At 47.4% G+C, this 18171-nt stretch overlaps 1 protein-coding gene across 3 annotated transcripts in view; it reads left to right on the top strand.

Moving 5' to 3' along the window:
• The first annotated feature begins 2835 nt into the window (after positions 1–2835).
• Positions 2836–18171, top strand: part of UBE2O (ubiquitin conjugating enzyme E2 O) — a 57044-nt gene continuing 41708 nt past the window's right edge. Inside the window, exon 1 of one of the 3 annotated variants that reach the window (XM_082440227.1) lies at positions 2836–3355. In XM_082440227.1, the coding sequence (XP_082296353.1) occupies positions 2933–3355 (423 nt within the window). In that variant the 5' untranslated portion in view covers positions 2836–2932. The remainder of the gene's footprint in view (positions 3356–18171) is intronic. The other 2 variants (XM_082440226.1, XM_082440225.1) reach the window with 2 other exon arrangements.

Here is an 18171-nt window from a genome sequence, read left to right as displayed (position 1 = left end):
AAGCTGGAGTAGAACGCAAAGCTCACTTGGAATTTTGACATCAAACAAAGATTTCCGGCCTGCATTGCCCTGCCCCTCCTAACGACTTGCTCACCCCCCATCCATTGATGGACACAGGACTAGAAAAGCCCCTGCAGGGACTTCCCTGGCGGTCCAGTGGTTAGGACTCCGTGCTCTCACTGCCAAGGACCCGGGGTTGGGTTCAATCCCTGGTTGGGGAACTAACATCCCACAAGCCACACGGCATGGCCAAAAAAAAAGACCCTGCACTTGAGTCAGGAAACCTGGGTTCCAACCTGGCTCTGCCAGTTACTACCTTGTGACCTTAGGCGCTGAATTCCTTGGGTTCTGTTTCCTCACTGGTACAAGAGGGTTAATTACACCTATATTCCAGATTGTGATAACAAACAAGATAATGTATGTGAATGTGACTGGCAAAGTGCCTGGTCAATAATAGGTGATCAATAAATGTTAGGTGGATGATCAATAAATGTTAGGTGAACGGGACCAAGGAGACAGAGCTAAAGGGACATGGTAGATGGAATAGAAGTTACTATGTCACTGCTACTAAGCCTCCCAGGTCTTTATGGGGAAGGGAGTGGGGAACTGTGTCCTTACAGCAATGATTCCAGATGGCCATTCTGCACTGTGGTCTGTGATGGCAAGTCGATGATTTGGGAACCCAGCTGTGGCCCTGAATCATATACTAATTCCCCTTAAGTTCTTTTTCTATATCTTAGTATATGAGTTTTCTAAGATACAGGTCCATTGACAAACCCCCCCCACCCCCCGCCCCAAGCCCAATATTACATCAATACTCAATAAGCACTTGGCTCAGGGCATCTCATGTACTCAGGTTGCCATCTGTGCTTCATGCATGTTCTTCTTTTTTTTTTTTTTTCTATTTTTTTTAAAATGTTTTTTCTTTCATGAGTGTTCTTATAACTTTTCCATGAATGTAGTCTGTATCTTTGGCAGCCTATAAACTACCCAATGACTTTTTTGAAGAACCTAAATACTGTAATATTGAATCATCTTACTAATCTGCCATTGATGGTCTTGCAGAAAATTGTGGAAAAAGAAAAAAGATTTTAACTGAGAAAGGTGAGGGCTATATCTTGATTATTTCTAATTTCCTTTCAACAACCCATTATGAATCTGTCCACTGAGAATACATCTAAATCTTTTGGAACTTACTTAGGAGACACATTAGTATAATTATTTTTTATATTTTAAAATGGCAATCTGGAGCAGATCATAGGTCTAAGAGTCCTGCCAATCTAGAATTTTAGTCTAGGCAGGGGGCTTGAAATATTATAATAATGTAATAGTATTAAAAAGTTCCTTTATTGAGGGAACTATATGCCAGGCACTGGTCTATTTCACTTAATCCTCTCAAATGCCAGATGAGACGGGTACTGCTATTACCTCTCCAATTTTACAGATGAGAAAATTAAGGTGAAAAAAAGTTTATCAGCTTGCCAACTTTATAAGACTAGTAAGTGGCAGTGCCGAAAATTGGAATCAAACTCTTCTTGCTTGTTATGCGGGCTTTCTCTAGTTGCGCTGAGCAGGGCCTAGTCTTCCTTGTGGCGCGCAGGCTTCTCATTGCGGTGGCTTCTCTTGTTGCGGAGCACGGGCTCTAGGTGCGCGGGCTCAGTACCTCCACAGCATGTGGGATCTTCCCGGGCCTGGGACTGAACCCATGTACCTTGCATTGGCAGGCGGATTCTCACACTGCGCCACCGGCAAGCCCCTATGGCTTCCACTCTTAACTACCTCACTATCCTACCTCTTGCCATGCATAAGCCTCAAGGAGCTTTGAACTCATTTAGGTGTATTTAAAGCCAAACCACAGGGGCCACTAACACTTGCTTACCTTTCTTTCTTTCTTTAATTTTATTTATTTTTGGCTGCGTTGGGTCTTCGTTGTTGCGCGCGGGCTTTCTCTAGTTGCGGCGAGCGGGGGCTACTCTTCGTTGTGGTGCACGGGCTTCTCATTGAGGTGGCTTCTGTTGTTGCGGAGCACTGGCTCTAGGCACTCAAGCTTCAGTAGTTGCAGCGCGCGGGCTCAGTAGTTGTGGCTCTCGGGCTCTAGAGCGCAGGCTCAACAGTTGTGGTGCACGGACTTAGTTGCTCTGCGGCATGTGGGATCTTCCCGGACCAGGGCTCGAACCCGTGTCCCCTGCATTGGCAAGCGGATTCTAAACCACTGTGCCACCAGGGAAGCCCAACTTGCTTACCTTTCTGATCGTTCTCTGGGACTCCTTCACCAACCCCTTGACCAATCCCTGAGGGGTCATAACCTTCCAGGCTGTGCACGGAATTCCCTAACGCAATACACTCTAGATACACTCTCTATGTGACCTTGCTTACAAGCTGCCTTGGAGCTGCTTTTAAGCTATTTAATGTGTACAGTACATGTTTTGCCTCCCCAACTAGATTGTAAACACCTAGAGGACAGAGACTGTATCTTGTTCTTTCTGTATCCCTCTCAGTGCCTATGACTAGATTGGAGACGCCAGGGGAGCTCATGAAGTGTTGTTGACACTCTTCGGACCATCCTCCGTCCCACCTCGGCCACTCCCCTTTTCCTCGGTGACCACACTACTTCCTCCTCCTGGGTCCCCACCCCTGCCCGCTCCCTCTACTTTTATCCCCTCTGGCCCCGCCCGCCCTCGTGGAGTTCATCCTTTCCCACCTCGCCCCCCGCCCCAGGCAGAATCTCCAGCGTCCCCTAGCGACAAGGCGGTAGCCCCTAGCAACCGCATCTCGGTTTCCTGACGACGACGGCACGTAAGGTCACGTCAGCGCGCCGTGGTTCCGCCCCCGGCGCCGGCTGGCCCCGCCTGCCCGCGCCTCTTTCGCCGCCGCCGCTGCTGCCGTTGCTGCTGCCGCCGCCGCCGCCGCCCGAGACTCGCGCAGAGCAGTTATGGCGGATCCCGCAGCGCCCGCGCCCGCAGTCCCGGCTCCCGCCCAGGTCCCGGACACGGCCCCGGACGAGACCTCGGCCCCGGACGCAGCCCCCGCCTCGGCCCCGGCGCCGGCGCCCGCCCCGGACTCGGCCTCCGGGCCGTCCTCGGACTCCGGTCCCGAAGCCGGCTCGCAGCGGCTGCTGTTCTCTCACGACCTGGTGTCGGGCCGTTACCGCGGCTCGGTGCACTTCGGGCTGGTGCGACTCATCCACGGCGAGGACTCGGACTCGGAGGGCGAGGAGGAGGGCCGCGGGAGCTCGGGCTGCTCCGAGGCGGGGGGCGCGGGCCACGAGGAGGGCCGGGCCAGCCCGCTGCGCCGCGGCTACGTGCGCGTCCAGTGGTACCCGGAGGGCGTCAAGCAGCACGTGAAGGAGACCAAGGTGCGGCTGGGCGGCGGGCCGGCGGGCGGGGACCGGGCCCGGGGGCCGACGGAGGACCGAGTTGGCTGCTAGAGCCCTAGGGTAGGAGGGGAGATGTGCGGGGCGCTGCCCGGAATGGTGCAACTGCAGTGGGCCGAGGTGGGAGGACAAGCCTCAGCGGAGGGGACGCTCCGGTGCAAAGTCATTGCACTAGCCCTGGGCCACCGGGCCCCGGGCTTCCGCACGCGGAGGACTTCCAAGCCGTACTAGGCTGCGGTGTCGGCCTCAAGATCGTGTATGTGGACCCACTCCAGTGGGGGGAACTCCTGGGGCTCTCGGGCACGCTCGGCTTTACACTGGTGCGGCGTTTTGCTGACCCGCAAGGAGCTACATGCTGCATTGTGCATCCAGAAAGGAAGGCCGTGCCGGTCCGGTCCGTGCAGGGAGGGGTTGTGGCATTCCAAAACAAAGATAGAGGTGAAAATCGCGGCCGACATAAAACCCCAAGAAGTTCACTAGATTACAGAATGCGTTATTATGGGTGAAGAAAACCAACTCCTTTGTGTTTTACCTTGTTGCCTCGTTTTAATTGCTGCAGGGAACTTTGAGTAAATCATTAACAATCAGAGCCGTGATATTAATAGTACTGGGGGAGCAGGGAGGGATGTGACAGCTGCTGACTGGCATTGATGACTCTTAAGTACAGTTGGACTTCTTGAAAAAAAAAAATACTATAGAACCATGGATGGAGGAGAGCCACCCATTTGGAAACCTGAAGGGTTTTTTTTTTAACCTGAGGCCATTAAGGAAACGTCAGACTCCCCTATGATGTTGGTGAATATTGCAGTTTTACAAAACTGCAAAAAGCGTTCATCGTCATAACCTGAAACTGTGAACCAAGGTTGGTTTGGTGGTTTTCATGACTTGTTTTCTTGAGTGTGAATTCCTATCAGTGATTCAGACAGACACACACGCCCCCTGTATTTTTCACCCCTTCTTCATCTCCTCCTCCTCCTCTCCTTCAAGAAAACATTTCGAAGCAGGAATCAGGCCTGGGCTGGTTTAGCTGCCTGGGATGTTGAGTGGTGTGATTTCAGGGGAGGGCACTTTAGAAGTTAATCTGGGTTTCTCACACCCTGGGTGACAAAGGTGACCTGCACAAGGGGTCTGTGATGACAGCTCAGGCGGGGAAAAAGGCCTCGCTCCCAGGAAGAGCCTGTGATCCATTTCCTAGTGGCAGAAGTGACTGCTGATACCAGCAAGGTCTTTTTCCTGGCCAGTGCACGGGCATCCACAGACACAGAAATCTGCACGCAGGACCCCTGGCTTCCCCTCAGAGAAATACAAATCAGGCGGTAGTTTCTCTGACTCAGAGAGAAAATGGTAAGTTCATGCAAAAGTATGCGGAAAAGATTACTTTCTGCAGCAGAATGCTTCTTAAAAATTACCACCAGTATTGCCGTGTTGGGAAGAGAAGATTTTTGCTCTTTACGCTGTGTTTGTGCATTGTCACACTAGCAAATGATTGCTAGCGTTTTCCCGTGGGTTCTTAAAAAATGTTTTGCCCTAACCATCTTCTCTAAAGGTTTATGACTTCTGGAACGGAACTCGTTTTACTCTGTCATGGCCTCCTGCCCTGGGACTCAGGGAGGCAGGCCTAGCTCATTGCCGGGAGCTGCCATGTTTATCAGTTGTTGTTCCTGTTCATCTTGACACTGGTGGTTAACTTTGTTTACAGTTATGTTCAGTCTGTCTCCCCCCACCATGTGTAATTATACGAAGTTTGACTTAAAATACCTATCTTGGAATTTAGTAGAAAATAGCTTTAAGGCGCCAGCTTGGATATATTTTGAAGCTGCCCTCTTGACTTGCTTTGAATTTGTTGAAATCCATCGTGGCTCCAGTGGTGATGTTTTCTTTGACATTGTAGTTTCTGCAGCTTCTGAGCTTGGCAGAAGCTAAGGGATATAAGAATTCTAGGAAGTGGTGACATGTAGTGTCTGTTCATGGATGGCAGGACCCACTGCTGCTTTTAGGATTTGAGAATAGGCTTATTTGGGAGGGAGAGGCGAGTTTATACCTGATAGGTACCTCTCCGTTACCCTGAGCCGTAGGCACAGATGACCCTGGTCAGCTGAATGTCTCTCTTGCTTTGCTCCTGACCACCCACTAGGGTGATGGGGTGGGTCCTGGGGCCTTGCAGCGTTGTGGTTTAGGAAGATTTTCCTTCTCACCTCGCACTCCTTATAAATCCATTGAGGTGACGGTGTGCTGTAAGGGAAAGACCATTAGACCGAGACTGAGCATTTAGGTTCTGATTCCTGGTCCACCACTAATCTGGTTATGAGATTTGAGAACCCAATTATTGATAGAATCAAATAGTGACAATCTTGGGAAACTTATTTCTTTTTAAAGCTGCCACCTATTGGCATATTATAAATAGTGTCCTGTTAGTGTGGATTGTTTAGTAGGCTGTGGAGTGTTTTTGCAGCTTTCATGTTAGTACGGTGACAGTGAGTAATCTTAGTCTCTTGATTTCTTTTAAGTTTTTAATGAACAAATTCAGAAAATTCAGAGAGAGAGATGAAGAGGCTGGCCAACAAGTCCTACCCCCTCCTGGCCACTACCATGAAAATTATCAGCAGAAATAAAATAAGTAGTTCTTCCTAGAAACTGGAATTTATGGTCCAGCTCCTGAGGCTTCAAGCAGCCAAAGTTAAGCTTCTTTAGGACTTAAAAGAAGCATGCAGTTTGAGCTCCTTCCTTTCCTTGAGCTCCTGACCCCTTCAGTATGGTAGCTGATTTATCTACTTGCAACTTTTCCCATTTGGCCACGGGTCTCCTATGCGGAGATTTGCCCCATCCCCATCAGTGGTCATCCTTTGAGTAAATTTTTGGAATAAAGCCAAATGCCGATGGCCTCTTCCCCTTCTTGAGCATTGGCTAGACATGGTGGGTCTTTCTGGTCTCCACGTGAGATGGTTGGACAGAGTGGCCCCTATAAGGAAGAGAGCTAACTGCTGTCTGTCTGTCCAGGTTTAGGGCCTTCCTGTTTACACTGCTTTAGCTTTCCTTTGCTTTCCCATCTCTTGTGCGTTGTCTTTTGCTCTCAGTTGCCGCAACTTTCAGCGTCTCGCCTGGTTTGAAATTTAATGTCTCTAAATTAAAGCTGTCTGTTCATGATCATCCTGCTTTTGTGAGATGTTGTGTGTGTGTGTGTGTGTGTGTGTGTGTTTGTGTGTGTAGCATCCCTGATGTCAGGAATTGGCTCTTCAGTCTATTTTTGGCTCCTACTCAGGCCATCATTTCCATGGGGAAAGCTATTTAAGTGTAGCATCACAGCATGAGAAGTTTGCTTGCCTCGCTTGTCCAGGTGCTGGGCCCATTAAAAGCAGTTGTTCTTAGTGATGTAAGGTTAACCAAGATGCAGGACTAAGTGCATCTAATTACATTTTATTCAGGTAGGATCACAGCGCTTGTGGCATCTCACTGTTGTTCTGTGATTTTAGTCTTCGTCCCTTGGCTTCTGGTTTCTAACTCCTAGGCCTCAGTGCCTTCGTGGTGCCTCTGTCTGGCTCGCCACCTGACTCAAGGGCACTTTCACCAGATGAAGGGCGTGTGTTTGTGTCCTGTGATTGGAAGTCAAAACCCTTGGGTGTCCTTCCTGTCTGTCACCTACTCTGAATGACCTTGGCCTTGTCACTGCCTCATTTTGTCTCTCTGCAATAAAATACGAGGTCTGTCTTTCTAGCCCCTGAAATGAGCCTGCACAGGGGGAACAACCAGAAGTGTAGCCAGGTGGTGCCCGTAGCAGCCACTTGGCTATTAGCAGACACCATCCTGATGTCCATCAGACAGAGCCAGCCCCGTCCCTTCAGGAGATCACGTCCACGTGTCATAGGGCGATGCCACTCGAAAGAGAAGCAAAAGGTGCACCACAGGGAATTGTTCCAGGGGTGTAGGAATTCCTATTTGATGATGTTGTTGCTTGTGATCTGGTGGATTATAGATTTGATTTCTTTATTAAGCCTCTTCTATAAATACTCATGATCTTCACTTCTCTGTTACTTTATAAGAAATTCAGTAGTGCACGTTTAAAGTAACGTCTGCGAAAGTCCACCAACCTCCAGGAGGGGGAGGGAATGAATATGTATGTATGTATGTATGTATGTATGTATGTATGTATGTATGTTATGTATATCTTCCAGAATCTAGGAGGCATCTTTTGAAATTCCCAAAAGACAGGTAATGAGATTACGAATTATAGGGATGGCAGAGTATTGCTTTTGTACTTAAGGATTACATAAGGTTTGTTCATCTCATCATTGTGGTACTATGTGCTGGGCACTTATGTGTATTGCTCACTTAATGCTTACAGTACCCCTGTGAATTAGGTACTATTATTATCCCTGTATTTCAGAGGAGGAAACTGAGGAACAGAGAAGTTGAGTAACTTGTCCAATGTCACACTGCTAATAAGTGGAGGAACCCAAATACAAATGGAAGTAAATATAGTTTGCTGTCATCTGAGGATTCATAGGTCGTTACTATATCGAGTTCCCTAATCAAACATGAGTCACAAACCCTGTGGTTGGCATTAATCATCCAGTCTTTGCACACTCAGAAGTCATAGTGGAGTAGGAGGGAAGCACAGGTGAGGAGAAAGGCAGGGCACTGGGATGGGTGGACGGTGGACCCGTGGCCGCGAGGGGGGCGATCGCGGCTGGGAGCAGGAGTGTGGGAGCAACACCATGTTGGCGCTACAGGGCGCTTCTCTTCTACAGTGGTCATTCCCTAGCCCCTCGGTCGTTATCAAAATCATGGTCAGAAAACACATTTCATTTCCGGAGAATCTGTGAACACCCCTAGATGTTGAGTGTAAGGAACCTTTGTAAGTCTGATTCCCCACCTGCATCTCCCGCAGCAGAGCAAGTCTGAGTAACTGGTCTTTCTGTGTTGTCTTAGAAAAGGTTGGTGTTAGGAAATCCAGCTTGACCTCGTGCCCCCTCTCCTGCTGCTGTTGTCACCCTCTGGCTGGGAATGCTGAGTCACGAGTCAGGTTCAGGTTCGGAAGGACGCCTGGGAGAGAGGCTGAATTCCGCTCGGTCCCAGTCCCTTCTCCTCTCAGTTTCCCGGCGGACTCTGCTCCCCACCTGTTTTTGCTTTAGGACATTGAAGGTCTTTTAGTGCTTTTCCTATCCCCGCATCACTGGTATTCCTACTTTTTTCTTTGTCATTTTCCTGTCCTATTGAAAGGAACTTTTTCTCTTTTTTACTGTTTTACCCCGGGGGCCTCATGGACTCCAGTGGAACATCTGTGGGGCCAGTACTTTACAAGAGGGGTGCAGGTATAGTGTGTGACGTGAATTGCCATCACAACAATGCTGGACCCGTGATCAGTGTTAGCTGACCCTGTGGTCCCCTCGGAGTTGAATTTAGGGCGATTTTGATGATGAGTGGGTTCTCTTTTAAAAAGCCTTAACCCTTGGAAGACATAATCCGTGCTTCTGCTCCGACTGAAAGAACTTTCGGAGTTTGCGGCCCAGAGCTTAGGCTGCTTCTGGATCGGGGTGGGAGGGTGCTCAAAAGGGGGAAATGGCCGTCAGGACCGTTTACGAAGTGCTTTTCGGTTTACAAGATGCTGTCACTTGTATTTACTAGCAGTTTGGTGTTTTTAACTGTAGCTCCTCCCTGAGGCTTCACTGGCCTGGCGGCTCGATGCTAAGCCCTGAGAAAGTCGAGGTTTTCATGCTGCTGCGTCCACAGTGGCAGCTCTTACTGAGCAGGGACACACGTTCAGAATTGCTTCTCTTGCTGACATTTCCGCCAGCCTCAGGGGGCTTTATTAGGAACCACCTGACGTGTGGTTACAGACAGGGAAGAGCAAAACGCTTACTGGAATTTTTTGTAGTTCAGAATAGAACTGAATCATGTTAATGGGTAACGCTCTGCACTTATCTACTCCAAGCTTATTTGCCCTTGTTTTGCTCTTCAGCTGCTCTCTGCGGTTGAGGAATTCATGTCCTTCAGTGCAGGCTGACTGTGTTGAATGGATCTTTTGGTCAGTTTTGTCCACAGGTATACTGTGTTCTTCTGAAGCAGGACTGTGAAAAACTTTTTATGATTTAAACATTGAGGCAAATGATACATTGTTCAGAAGTATTCAGCTGGGCAGTGAGTGCTGGAATGCATGTCCTTTTTGGGTTAAATCCAGTTGACTGGTTGAGGGGTTTTTGGTTTGCATATTTTGAGAGACGGAAACATTTTATTTTCTGCAACGAGGTCAAAGGAGTAAGACACTTACCAGGTCACTTCTGGTTTAAATTGATAGCATAACTATATCTGGTAAAAATTCATTCTAACTATGACAATCTGAGCAGTTAAAAAAGTTTAACTGAGTAGTGCTTTAAAAAAAAAAAAGAAAAAGAAAAAGCAGTCAATCCTATTCAACAATAAAATGAAACCCCCCAGCTCCTGGAGAGATTTCCTGCAGTCTTAAGCGTGTTCTTCATTTGCATCCTGCAAGCAGAGAGCTGGTCTTTCACACTCCGCAGCTCTGATGAGGTTCTTCCTCCTTGTTTTAATTTTGATCCTTTTTGTGGGAGATGCTGTGTGATGAGGGCTAGTGAAGCTGTCCTGACAGGCATATCCACGGGACTGCCCTTGCTGGCCCCCCGTAAGTGCAGGTGGGAAGGAGTACAGACACACACACATCTGTGTCTCTTGTGTGGCTTCTGGCAGCATCAGGACGTGACATTCTCCGTGTTGAAAGCATCCTCATACTTGTCTGCTCTGTTTAATTACTTAAGGGAGTTCGAGGGCCCTGAAGGCTGATGATATCACCTTCAAGATGAGGAAGAAAGAGCATCTCGCCCACCCCGGTGTGCTTTGGGGGGCACCCCAGCACCCCGTGATGAGAAGGGGTGTGTGTCTCCATTTCCTTGTGGCTGGCACACCCCAAAGCCTTTCTCCTTCTGGCCTCACACCACTGGGTGTGAACAGCTCTTCGGAAGGTCACAAAGGACTAGTGAATTCCTGGTCATTGTACTCACTGATTTTTTCTCAGTTCCTGTCCTTTTGACCTGCCAGCCTTGTTAATACGGTCCATCACCCTCCTACGGGAACCTTTCTTCCATTGGGTTCCACTATACTGGCTGTAGTGAATTTTTCTCTCTTTTACCTTTTTTCCCCTTACCTCTCTCAGAGATTCTCCTCTCCTCCTGTCTTTTCTTCAGTGCTCTCATCGGCTCCTGCAGTGCAGCTGGTACCTGCATTTACACGACTTCCACGTCCATAGCACGTTCCCAACTGCTTACTTGCTAGCCCTGTCCTGTCATCTAGAGCCTCAGACTTCTCACGTGTAACTGCCCTCCCCACCCCAAATCTGTGGACTTTTAAAAATTCCTTTTCCCAACTTTTTATTATGAAAAAATTTCAAACATACTGAAAAGTTGGACGACTAGGCCAGTGATTACTAATTACCAACCATCATGAGTCAGCAGTTAACCTTCTGCCAAGTTTGCTTTATCTGTGTGTGTGAGAGTATGCGAATATGTTTCCTCCTGAGCCATTGGTAAGTTAGTAGCAGACATGGTGACGGTCACCTCTAAATACTCAAGTGTACATCTTCTAAAAATCAGAACATTTGGGATCATTTTAAATTTACCTTTCTGGGCTCCCATTCTAATTTTTTTTCCCTCTTATGAATAATGCTGCTATGAAAATGGGTGTACAAATATTTCTTTGAGGTCCTGTTTTCAGTTCTTTTAGGATATACCCAGAAGTGGAATTGCTGGATCATATAGTAATTCTATTTTTACTTTTTTGAGCAACTGCCATACTGTTTTTCCATAGCAGTGATACCATTTTACATTCCCACCAACAGGGCACAAGGGTCCCAATTTCTCCATATCCTAGTTTGTTATTTTTATTTATTTATTTTTTGATAATAGCCATCCTGCTGGGTGTGAGGTGATATCTCATTGTAGTTTTGATTTGCATTTCCCAAATGATTAGCGATGTTGGGCATCTTTTCATGTGCTTATTGGTCACTTGTATATCTTCTTTGAAGAAACGTTTATTCCAAGTCATTTGCCCATGTTTGAATTGGGTTGTTTGTTTTTTGTTGTTGTTGAGTTTTAGGAGTTCTCTCTGTATTCTGGATATTAATCCTTTATCAGATACGTGATTTGCAAATATTTTCTCCCATTCTCTGGGTTGCCTTTTTACTCTGTTGGTAATGTCTTGACGCATACAGTTTTAAATTTTTCATGAAGCCCAGATTTGTCTGTTTTTTCTTTTGTTGTCTGTACCTTTGGTGTCAGGCCCCCGTTCTAATTTGTCATTAAATCTTTGTTCGAAATGCCTCTTGCATCCTCTGCATGTCCTTTCTCCTGCACTGGTTTGCTCTCTGGTTGCCTCGTGTCCAGACTCCTCTCCCGGTCTCCCTGCCTCTAGACCCGGGACCCCAGGCTGACCCCCCTGGGTGACCCCCCAGCCGCTTGTCATGCCTTAGCTTGTCTTCAAGGCTCTTCACCTGTGTTTCACATAGCCTCCAGCCTCTTCAGGTGACTCCAGCTAATCTGTTTCCCCAAATCAGTTGCGCTGTTTCTTGCGTCTCAAGCCCCGTGGCACTTAGACGACACACTCGGGTTCTCTCCCTGGGTTGGACGCTTCTTGAGAAAGAGAGCTTTCTGTGAAAGCTTATATTTTGAGTGACTCACGTGTAGGAGTGAGTAACTCCTTCAATTAAAAATGGATCTAACCATCCCTGTTTATTAGTGGTGGGGGAGTGGGGAAAGCGTGGGTAAATGATACCTGATCGGCACTTGTAAAGGCTGATTGCATGGAATCACCTGGCTCTTGTTAATGCAGATTCTTCTGAAACAGTCAGACTGGGGTGGGTGGGCCTGAGGACCTGCACGTCTAATATGCTCCCTGTGATGCAGATTCTGCTTGTTGGGACTAACTACCCTTTGAATTGGACTGATATGTAGGTCCTTAAAAACTCTGTTGATGTCAATAGGTTCAGTTTTTAATCTACCCCCATACCAAGTTTTAAGTATATACAACTGGTTTGAGGTTTTTGTCTCCCTTCTGCTTAGTCTTCTGGTAGCAGTGTTAATGCCAGAAATTGTCAAAAGATGGGGCCACAGGAGGGAAGGGAAATTAAGTTTCCCTTAAAAACCAGACAGTGCTTTCAGGTCATAGTGGTAGAAAGACCTGTTTTCTTCCCCACTACCCTTTTGCCTACTGACCAATATTAATACACAGCTGTCGCTAAGACGTTTCATTGGACTTAATTTCTTTTTAGGGTGTAAATATATGACAGTTGTTATGAGTATAATGCAACCAGTCCAAGAGAAAAATGATTGAAATTGCTATCCTTTATCCAGCCTGTACCAGCGGGTTGCCTGCTGTGTGCCAGGCAGTGTAATGCTTGCTTTGCGTGTGTCATCTTTCTCTTTCCCGAAAGTGGCCAGCGTCCCCATTTTAGAGAGGAAGAGACTAAAACTGAGAGGATGGCTGTAACTCGCTCGAGGCCACACGACTAGTGAGGGGCCGGCCTGGGATGTTTGTGCTGCCAAAACTCGGGCTCTTTTCTCTTTCTTTCTTTCTTTTTAAATTAATTAATTAATGTATTTATTTTTGGCTGTGTCGGGTCTTGCTCGCGGCACGCGGGATCTTTTGTGGCTCTTTCATCGTTTTGCGTGGGCTTAGTTGCCCCAAGGCATGTGGGATCTTAGTTCCCCTTGAACCGAGTCCCCTGCATTGGAAGTGGATTCTTAACCACTGGACCACCAGGGAGATCCCTCGGGCTCTTTGCACTGGGTACACAGCTGCCCCTGCAACTGCTGAGTGCTGTGGAAGGTGGAGAACCCCGCCCCAGACCCTGCCCTCTAGATCAGGGGCCAGCAGACTTCCATAAAGGGCCAGGTAGAAATATTTTAGGCTTAGCAGGCTATACCATCTCCTTCACATCTACTCACCTTTGCCGTGGCAGTGTGAAAACATTCAGAGACAATAAGCAAACAAATGGGCATGGGCTGTGTTCCAATAAGATTTTACTTTAAAAACGAGGCAGCAGGCTGGATTTGGCCTGTAAGCCACAGTGGGCCAGCCTGTGCTCTGGAAGGGTCCTGAGCAATGGACACGTGATGTAAGCCACGTCTTGTAATTTTAACCTTAATAAGGAGCCACGTTTGAAAAGAAAATAGAAAACAGGTGAAATTAATTGTTATGTATTTTAATCCAATGTATCAAAAATATGCCAACGTGTAATCAGTATAAAAATTATTATTGAGGGACTTCCCTGGTGGCGCAGTGGTTAAGAATCCGCCTGCCAATGCAGGGGACGCGGGTTCGAGCCCTGGTCTGGGAAGATCCCACATGCCGCGGAGCAACTAAGCCCGCGTGCCACAACTACTGAGCCCGCGTGCTGCAACTACTGAAGCCCGTGCGCATAGAGCCCGTGCTCCGCGGCACCGCAATGAGAAGCCCGCGCACCACAACAAAGAGCAGCCCCGCTCACTGCAACTAGAGAAAGCCCGCGCGGCAACGAAGACCCAGCACGGCCAAAAATAAATAAAAATTAAAAAAAAAAAATTATTATTGAAATATTTTACATTTTCCTTTCTCTAACGGCTACTGTATTGGATAGCACTGATCAAGAAACTTAGTCTGATAGGATAGAACAACATCGCTCTAACCCCTTAGATTAGAGTGCTTTATTTTCTTCATAGCACCTAGCAGTCTCTGAGATTTTATTACTTCATTTCCTTCTTTGCTGTCTCCCCCACCAGAAAGTAAGGGGTCAGAAACGTCTCTGTTCTCAGTGCCTAGAACAGGACTGGCCCAAAGCAGCACTGATGTTTGTTTCATGAGTGAATGAAGGAGCGCACATAAGGTTCCATCTGAAGGTGCAGTGAACACTCAAGGGAGTTTGGTGGGAGAGCATTAGGAGAAGCTTTCGTGGAGGCAGGTTTTGGGCTAGCTCTTGAAAGGTAAGAATTTGGAATCACAGTGCTGGGAGGGAAGGGTGTCCTAAGTGGGAAGACCAATGTGAACAAAGACAAGAGAGGCCGGAAGTTTGGGCAACATTCCGGAGCGATAGTTCACTTGGCCTTAGAGCTCCTTTAGACTTAAAAATTATTGAGGCCCCCAGTGAGCTTTCATTTATATGGGTTGTATCGATATTTACCATATAAGAAATTTAAGCAAAATTTAAAACTCAGGAATGCCCAGGCACACATTCTGTTAGCCATCAGAACAGTGACATCATGACATCATGGCGCCTCTGGAAAATTCCACCATAGACTTGTGAGAGGACGAGAGTGAACAGAGCAAGTAACACCTTAATAGTATTTTGAGGAAGTTTTGACTTTGGACCTCCTTCAAGGGCATCAGGGATCCCTAGGCCACATTTTGAGAACTGCCGAGCTAGAGGTGGGGGTGAGGAGAAGGCAGGTGAGAGAGAGAGTGGCAGCAAATGTGCTTGGATCTGATTGCAAATAATAACAGTCAACGTTTTCGTGCACCTGCTGAGTTCTAGGCACTGTTGTAAGCACTTTACATGTGTTAGCTCATGTGGGAAAACCCTGTGGAACAGGTGTTATTATTGAACAGATGAGGGCGGGTCTGAGGCTGCCCAAGGTCACGTAGTGAGTGGGAGAGCCTGGGTTACGCCAGGCAGTTGCCCCTCAGAGACTGCATCGCACTTGCTCTGTGTTTATAAAGGTCTTTGAATGATAGACTCAGGAGTTTGGTTTTTTTGTTTCCGGTTTTGTTTTGTGTTTTTTTTTTTTTTTACATAATGAGGAGCCACTTCAAAGTTTGCAGTGAATGAGTGAATGATCTGGCAGCAGTTCACAAGATGGATTAGGTAGGGGAGCTGGGGATCCTGGAGACCAGTTAGGAGGCTTTTACATACAGGGCAAGTGAGTTGTGTCTTCTGTACGTTTAATTTGCACATCACATATATATATGCATGGCTCACGCAGAGTGTTGAAAGTACTGATTTTTCAAACAGAATGGCCCCTGAGTGTAACCCAAGGACTTCAGAGGGAAAGCTGGTGTGTTGAACTTAGTGATGGTGTCAGGGATTTTTCAAGGATAATTTTGATGATGCTCAGTTTGACCTGGGGACCCAGCTCCCAAGTGAAATTAGGACTCTGTTGAATGTGAGACAGCAGCCGTAAAGCTTTGAGTTAGGCTCATGGGGATAGAGAGGTGGATGGGTGTTGGGGAAGGTTTGCTCAGCGGGGCACAAGGGCAGGAAAGGCTTCTGGGGAGTAAGAAGCAAAGCACGTGTAGCACTGACAGGGCTGCAGCAGTGGGTGTCGGCAGGCCAGGTGCCGGGATGGTCAGGAGCGAGTTGAGGAGCCATTACGTTTCTTGTTTTTTATTGTGGCAAAATATGCATAACATAAAATTTACCTTTTTTTTTTTTTTTTAAATATGAGGAACAGATGTTGACCACCATTCACTCTTTATTTATTTATTTATTTATTTATTTTTGGCTGTGTTGGGTCTTCGTTTCTGTGCGAGGGCTTTCTGCAGTTGCGGCGAGCGGGGGCCACTCTTCATCGCAGTGCGCGGGCCTCTCACTGTTGCGGCCTCTCCCGTTGCGGAGCACAGGCTCCAGATGCGCAGGCTCAGTAGTTGTGGCTCACGGGCCTAGCCGCTCCGTGGCATGTGGGATCTTCCCGGAGCAGGGCACGAATCCCTGTTCCCTGCATTGGCAGGCGGATTCCTAACCACTGCGCCACCAGGGAAGCCCCCAAATTTACCATTGTAAGTGTACAGTTCAGTAGCATTAAGTATAGTCACGTTTTTGTGCGACCTTCTCCACCATCCATCTCCAGGACTGTTTCATCTCCCCAAACTGAAGCTCTGTCCTCATTAAACAGTAACCATTTGAAAGAGGAATAGCCATTCACTGCAGACACGTGGTCCCCCAGCATTCAGGGAGTGAGGGGACATGTGGCAGAGACCCGGGCTTCCCAGGGGCACGACCAGGTGATGTCCCTCCAGTAACAGCAGTGGGGACGGAGGGTGGGGACTCTGTTTTGGATGTGCTGTGTTTTAGGTGCCCGGAAGCATTAACGTGAAGCGAGACACCTGCCTTGGGAATATGTATTCAGTCTGTCCCCCATCTTTCTTTTATTCTTATAGTTGTCCTATTTCATGCCCTCATAATTGCATTTTAAAAAAAACACTATTTAGGTTTACAGAAAAGTTGCAAAGATCCTGGTATACCCTTCACCCAGCTTCCCCCCAACGTTAACATCTTATGTAACACGGTATATTTGTCCAAAGCAAGAAGCTAACATTGGTTCCACACGATTAGCTAAACTACACACTTCTACTTGGATTAGTTTTCCACTAATGTCTTTTTTTCTGTTCCAGGATCCAAATCTATGATACTACATTCCATTTAGCATAATTGCCTTTGGGATGTTGGAAAAACCCTTCTAATTGATCTTTCTTTACCTAATCCACACTTCATCCTCTTCCCTAAGAGTTATCTTACTGAAGAATTTTGTTCAACAGCTTTTGATGCCAGAGAGAAGGGGTCAAGCAAGATGCTCTGTGAGAGAAGGCAGTCGGAAGCCACCTGTAACTGTGGAGAGCACTTGTGGAGAGTAGAGGGCAGCCGCTGGCAGAAAGAGCGGCAGCGGGTAGACAGGTGAATGCGGAGGGCGTGGGAGTGTAGGCACCCAGGGTCAGGGACGTAGGGAAAGTGCAGACCTAACGTCCTGTTGTTCGGTCTCTGTGATCCAACACTGAAGAAAAATTGGTGGGATTATTCTCTTATTTGTCTTAGATTGATAGCTTTTTTATTTTTCTGATTGCAAGTTATATTAAGTTACTTATACATACTTAATACAAAATTGCAAAAACATACAAAAAGTAGGTTAAAAAAAAGTCTCCTATGATTCCACCACTCAAGTATAACTGCTTTTTATCATTTCAGTGGCTGGTTTTCTAGCCTTTTATGAACATATAAATATTTGTTTTAGCAAATACATGCTGTGCTTAATCCCTCCCCTTGTCCCACACCACTTAACAAATGTAAACTGGACTGTTTGCAAGTGTCCAGGAGGAGTTCAAGTTTGCAGTACCCATGTGTATTTCCACAGAATAGTGGAAGCTTTAAACCCAGACAGTCTTCTTCCCTTTGCTGGTCAGTGTTCTAGAACGCACCTTTCCCACAACAGTGTCATCTGTGTCGTAACTCTGTCGGATTTGTTGCTGTGCAGGCGACTCCTCATGCTTTGATGCACACTGATTCTCTTGGGCTCGAATCTAAAGACTTATTCCCAGGTTGTCTTTTAGAAACAGAGAACACCAATAACAAAAACCTTTGCCACTTTTACCTGGCCTCGGCTTTAGGGTCTCAGGTCCGAGCCTTCTGCTGAACCCACAGCAGACGTTGGCTGAGGAGGTGCCCGGGTCTTGGGTCTTTGCACCCATCCGTCCCTCTTCCTCACAAAGGCCAGCACCGTGGGCACCTCACAGGGGTTTGCTCAGCCCTTCAGGATCATTTCCTCTGTTGATCAGCTTATCCCATAAACTACTCTTCAAGTACAATTCATCATGCTCTTTCTGCGTTCTCTCTATTGGAATTGTCATCTGTAACCCTGGGGGCCTGCCTATTCACGTTCTTCTAACAGCAGCTGTGGTGCCCACTGCCTTTGCTCTTTTCAGATGTGATGGGGTTAACGTTTGTGGAGTACACGCAGACTCACTGCAGGCACAATTGGAAAGGCCGAGTAGGACCGCTTTCTTTCTGGAATGTGGCTTTGGGCCTGTGTACAGTGTTCCGAAGTTGGGTG

Source organism: Balaenoptera physalus, assembly GCF_965194825.1.
Source record: "Balaenoptera physalus genome assembly, chromosome: 20".
Taxonomy (NCBI): Eukaryota; Metazoa; Chordata; class Mammalia; order Artiodactyla; family Balaenopteridae; genus Balaenoptera; species Balaenoptera physalus.
The sequence above is the reverse complement of the archived record's forward strand: the minus strand, read 5'-3'. Positions and strand labels throughout refer to the sequence as shown.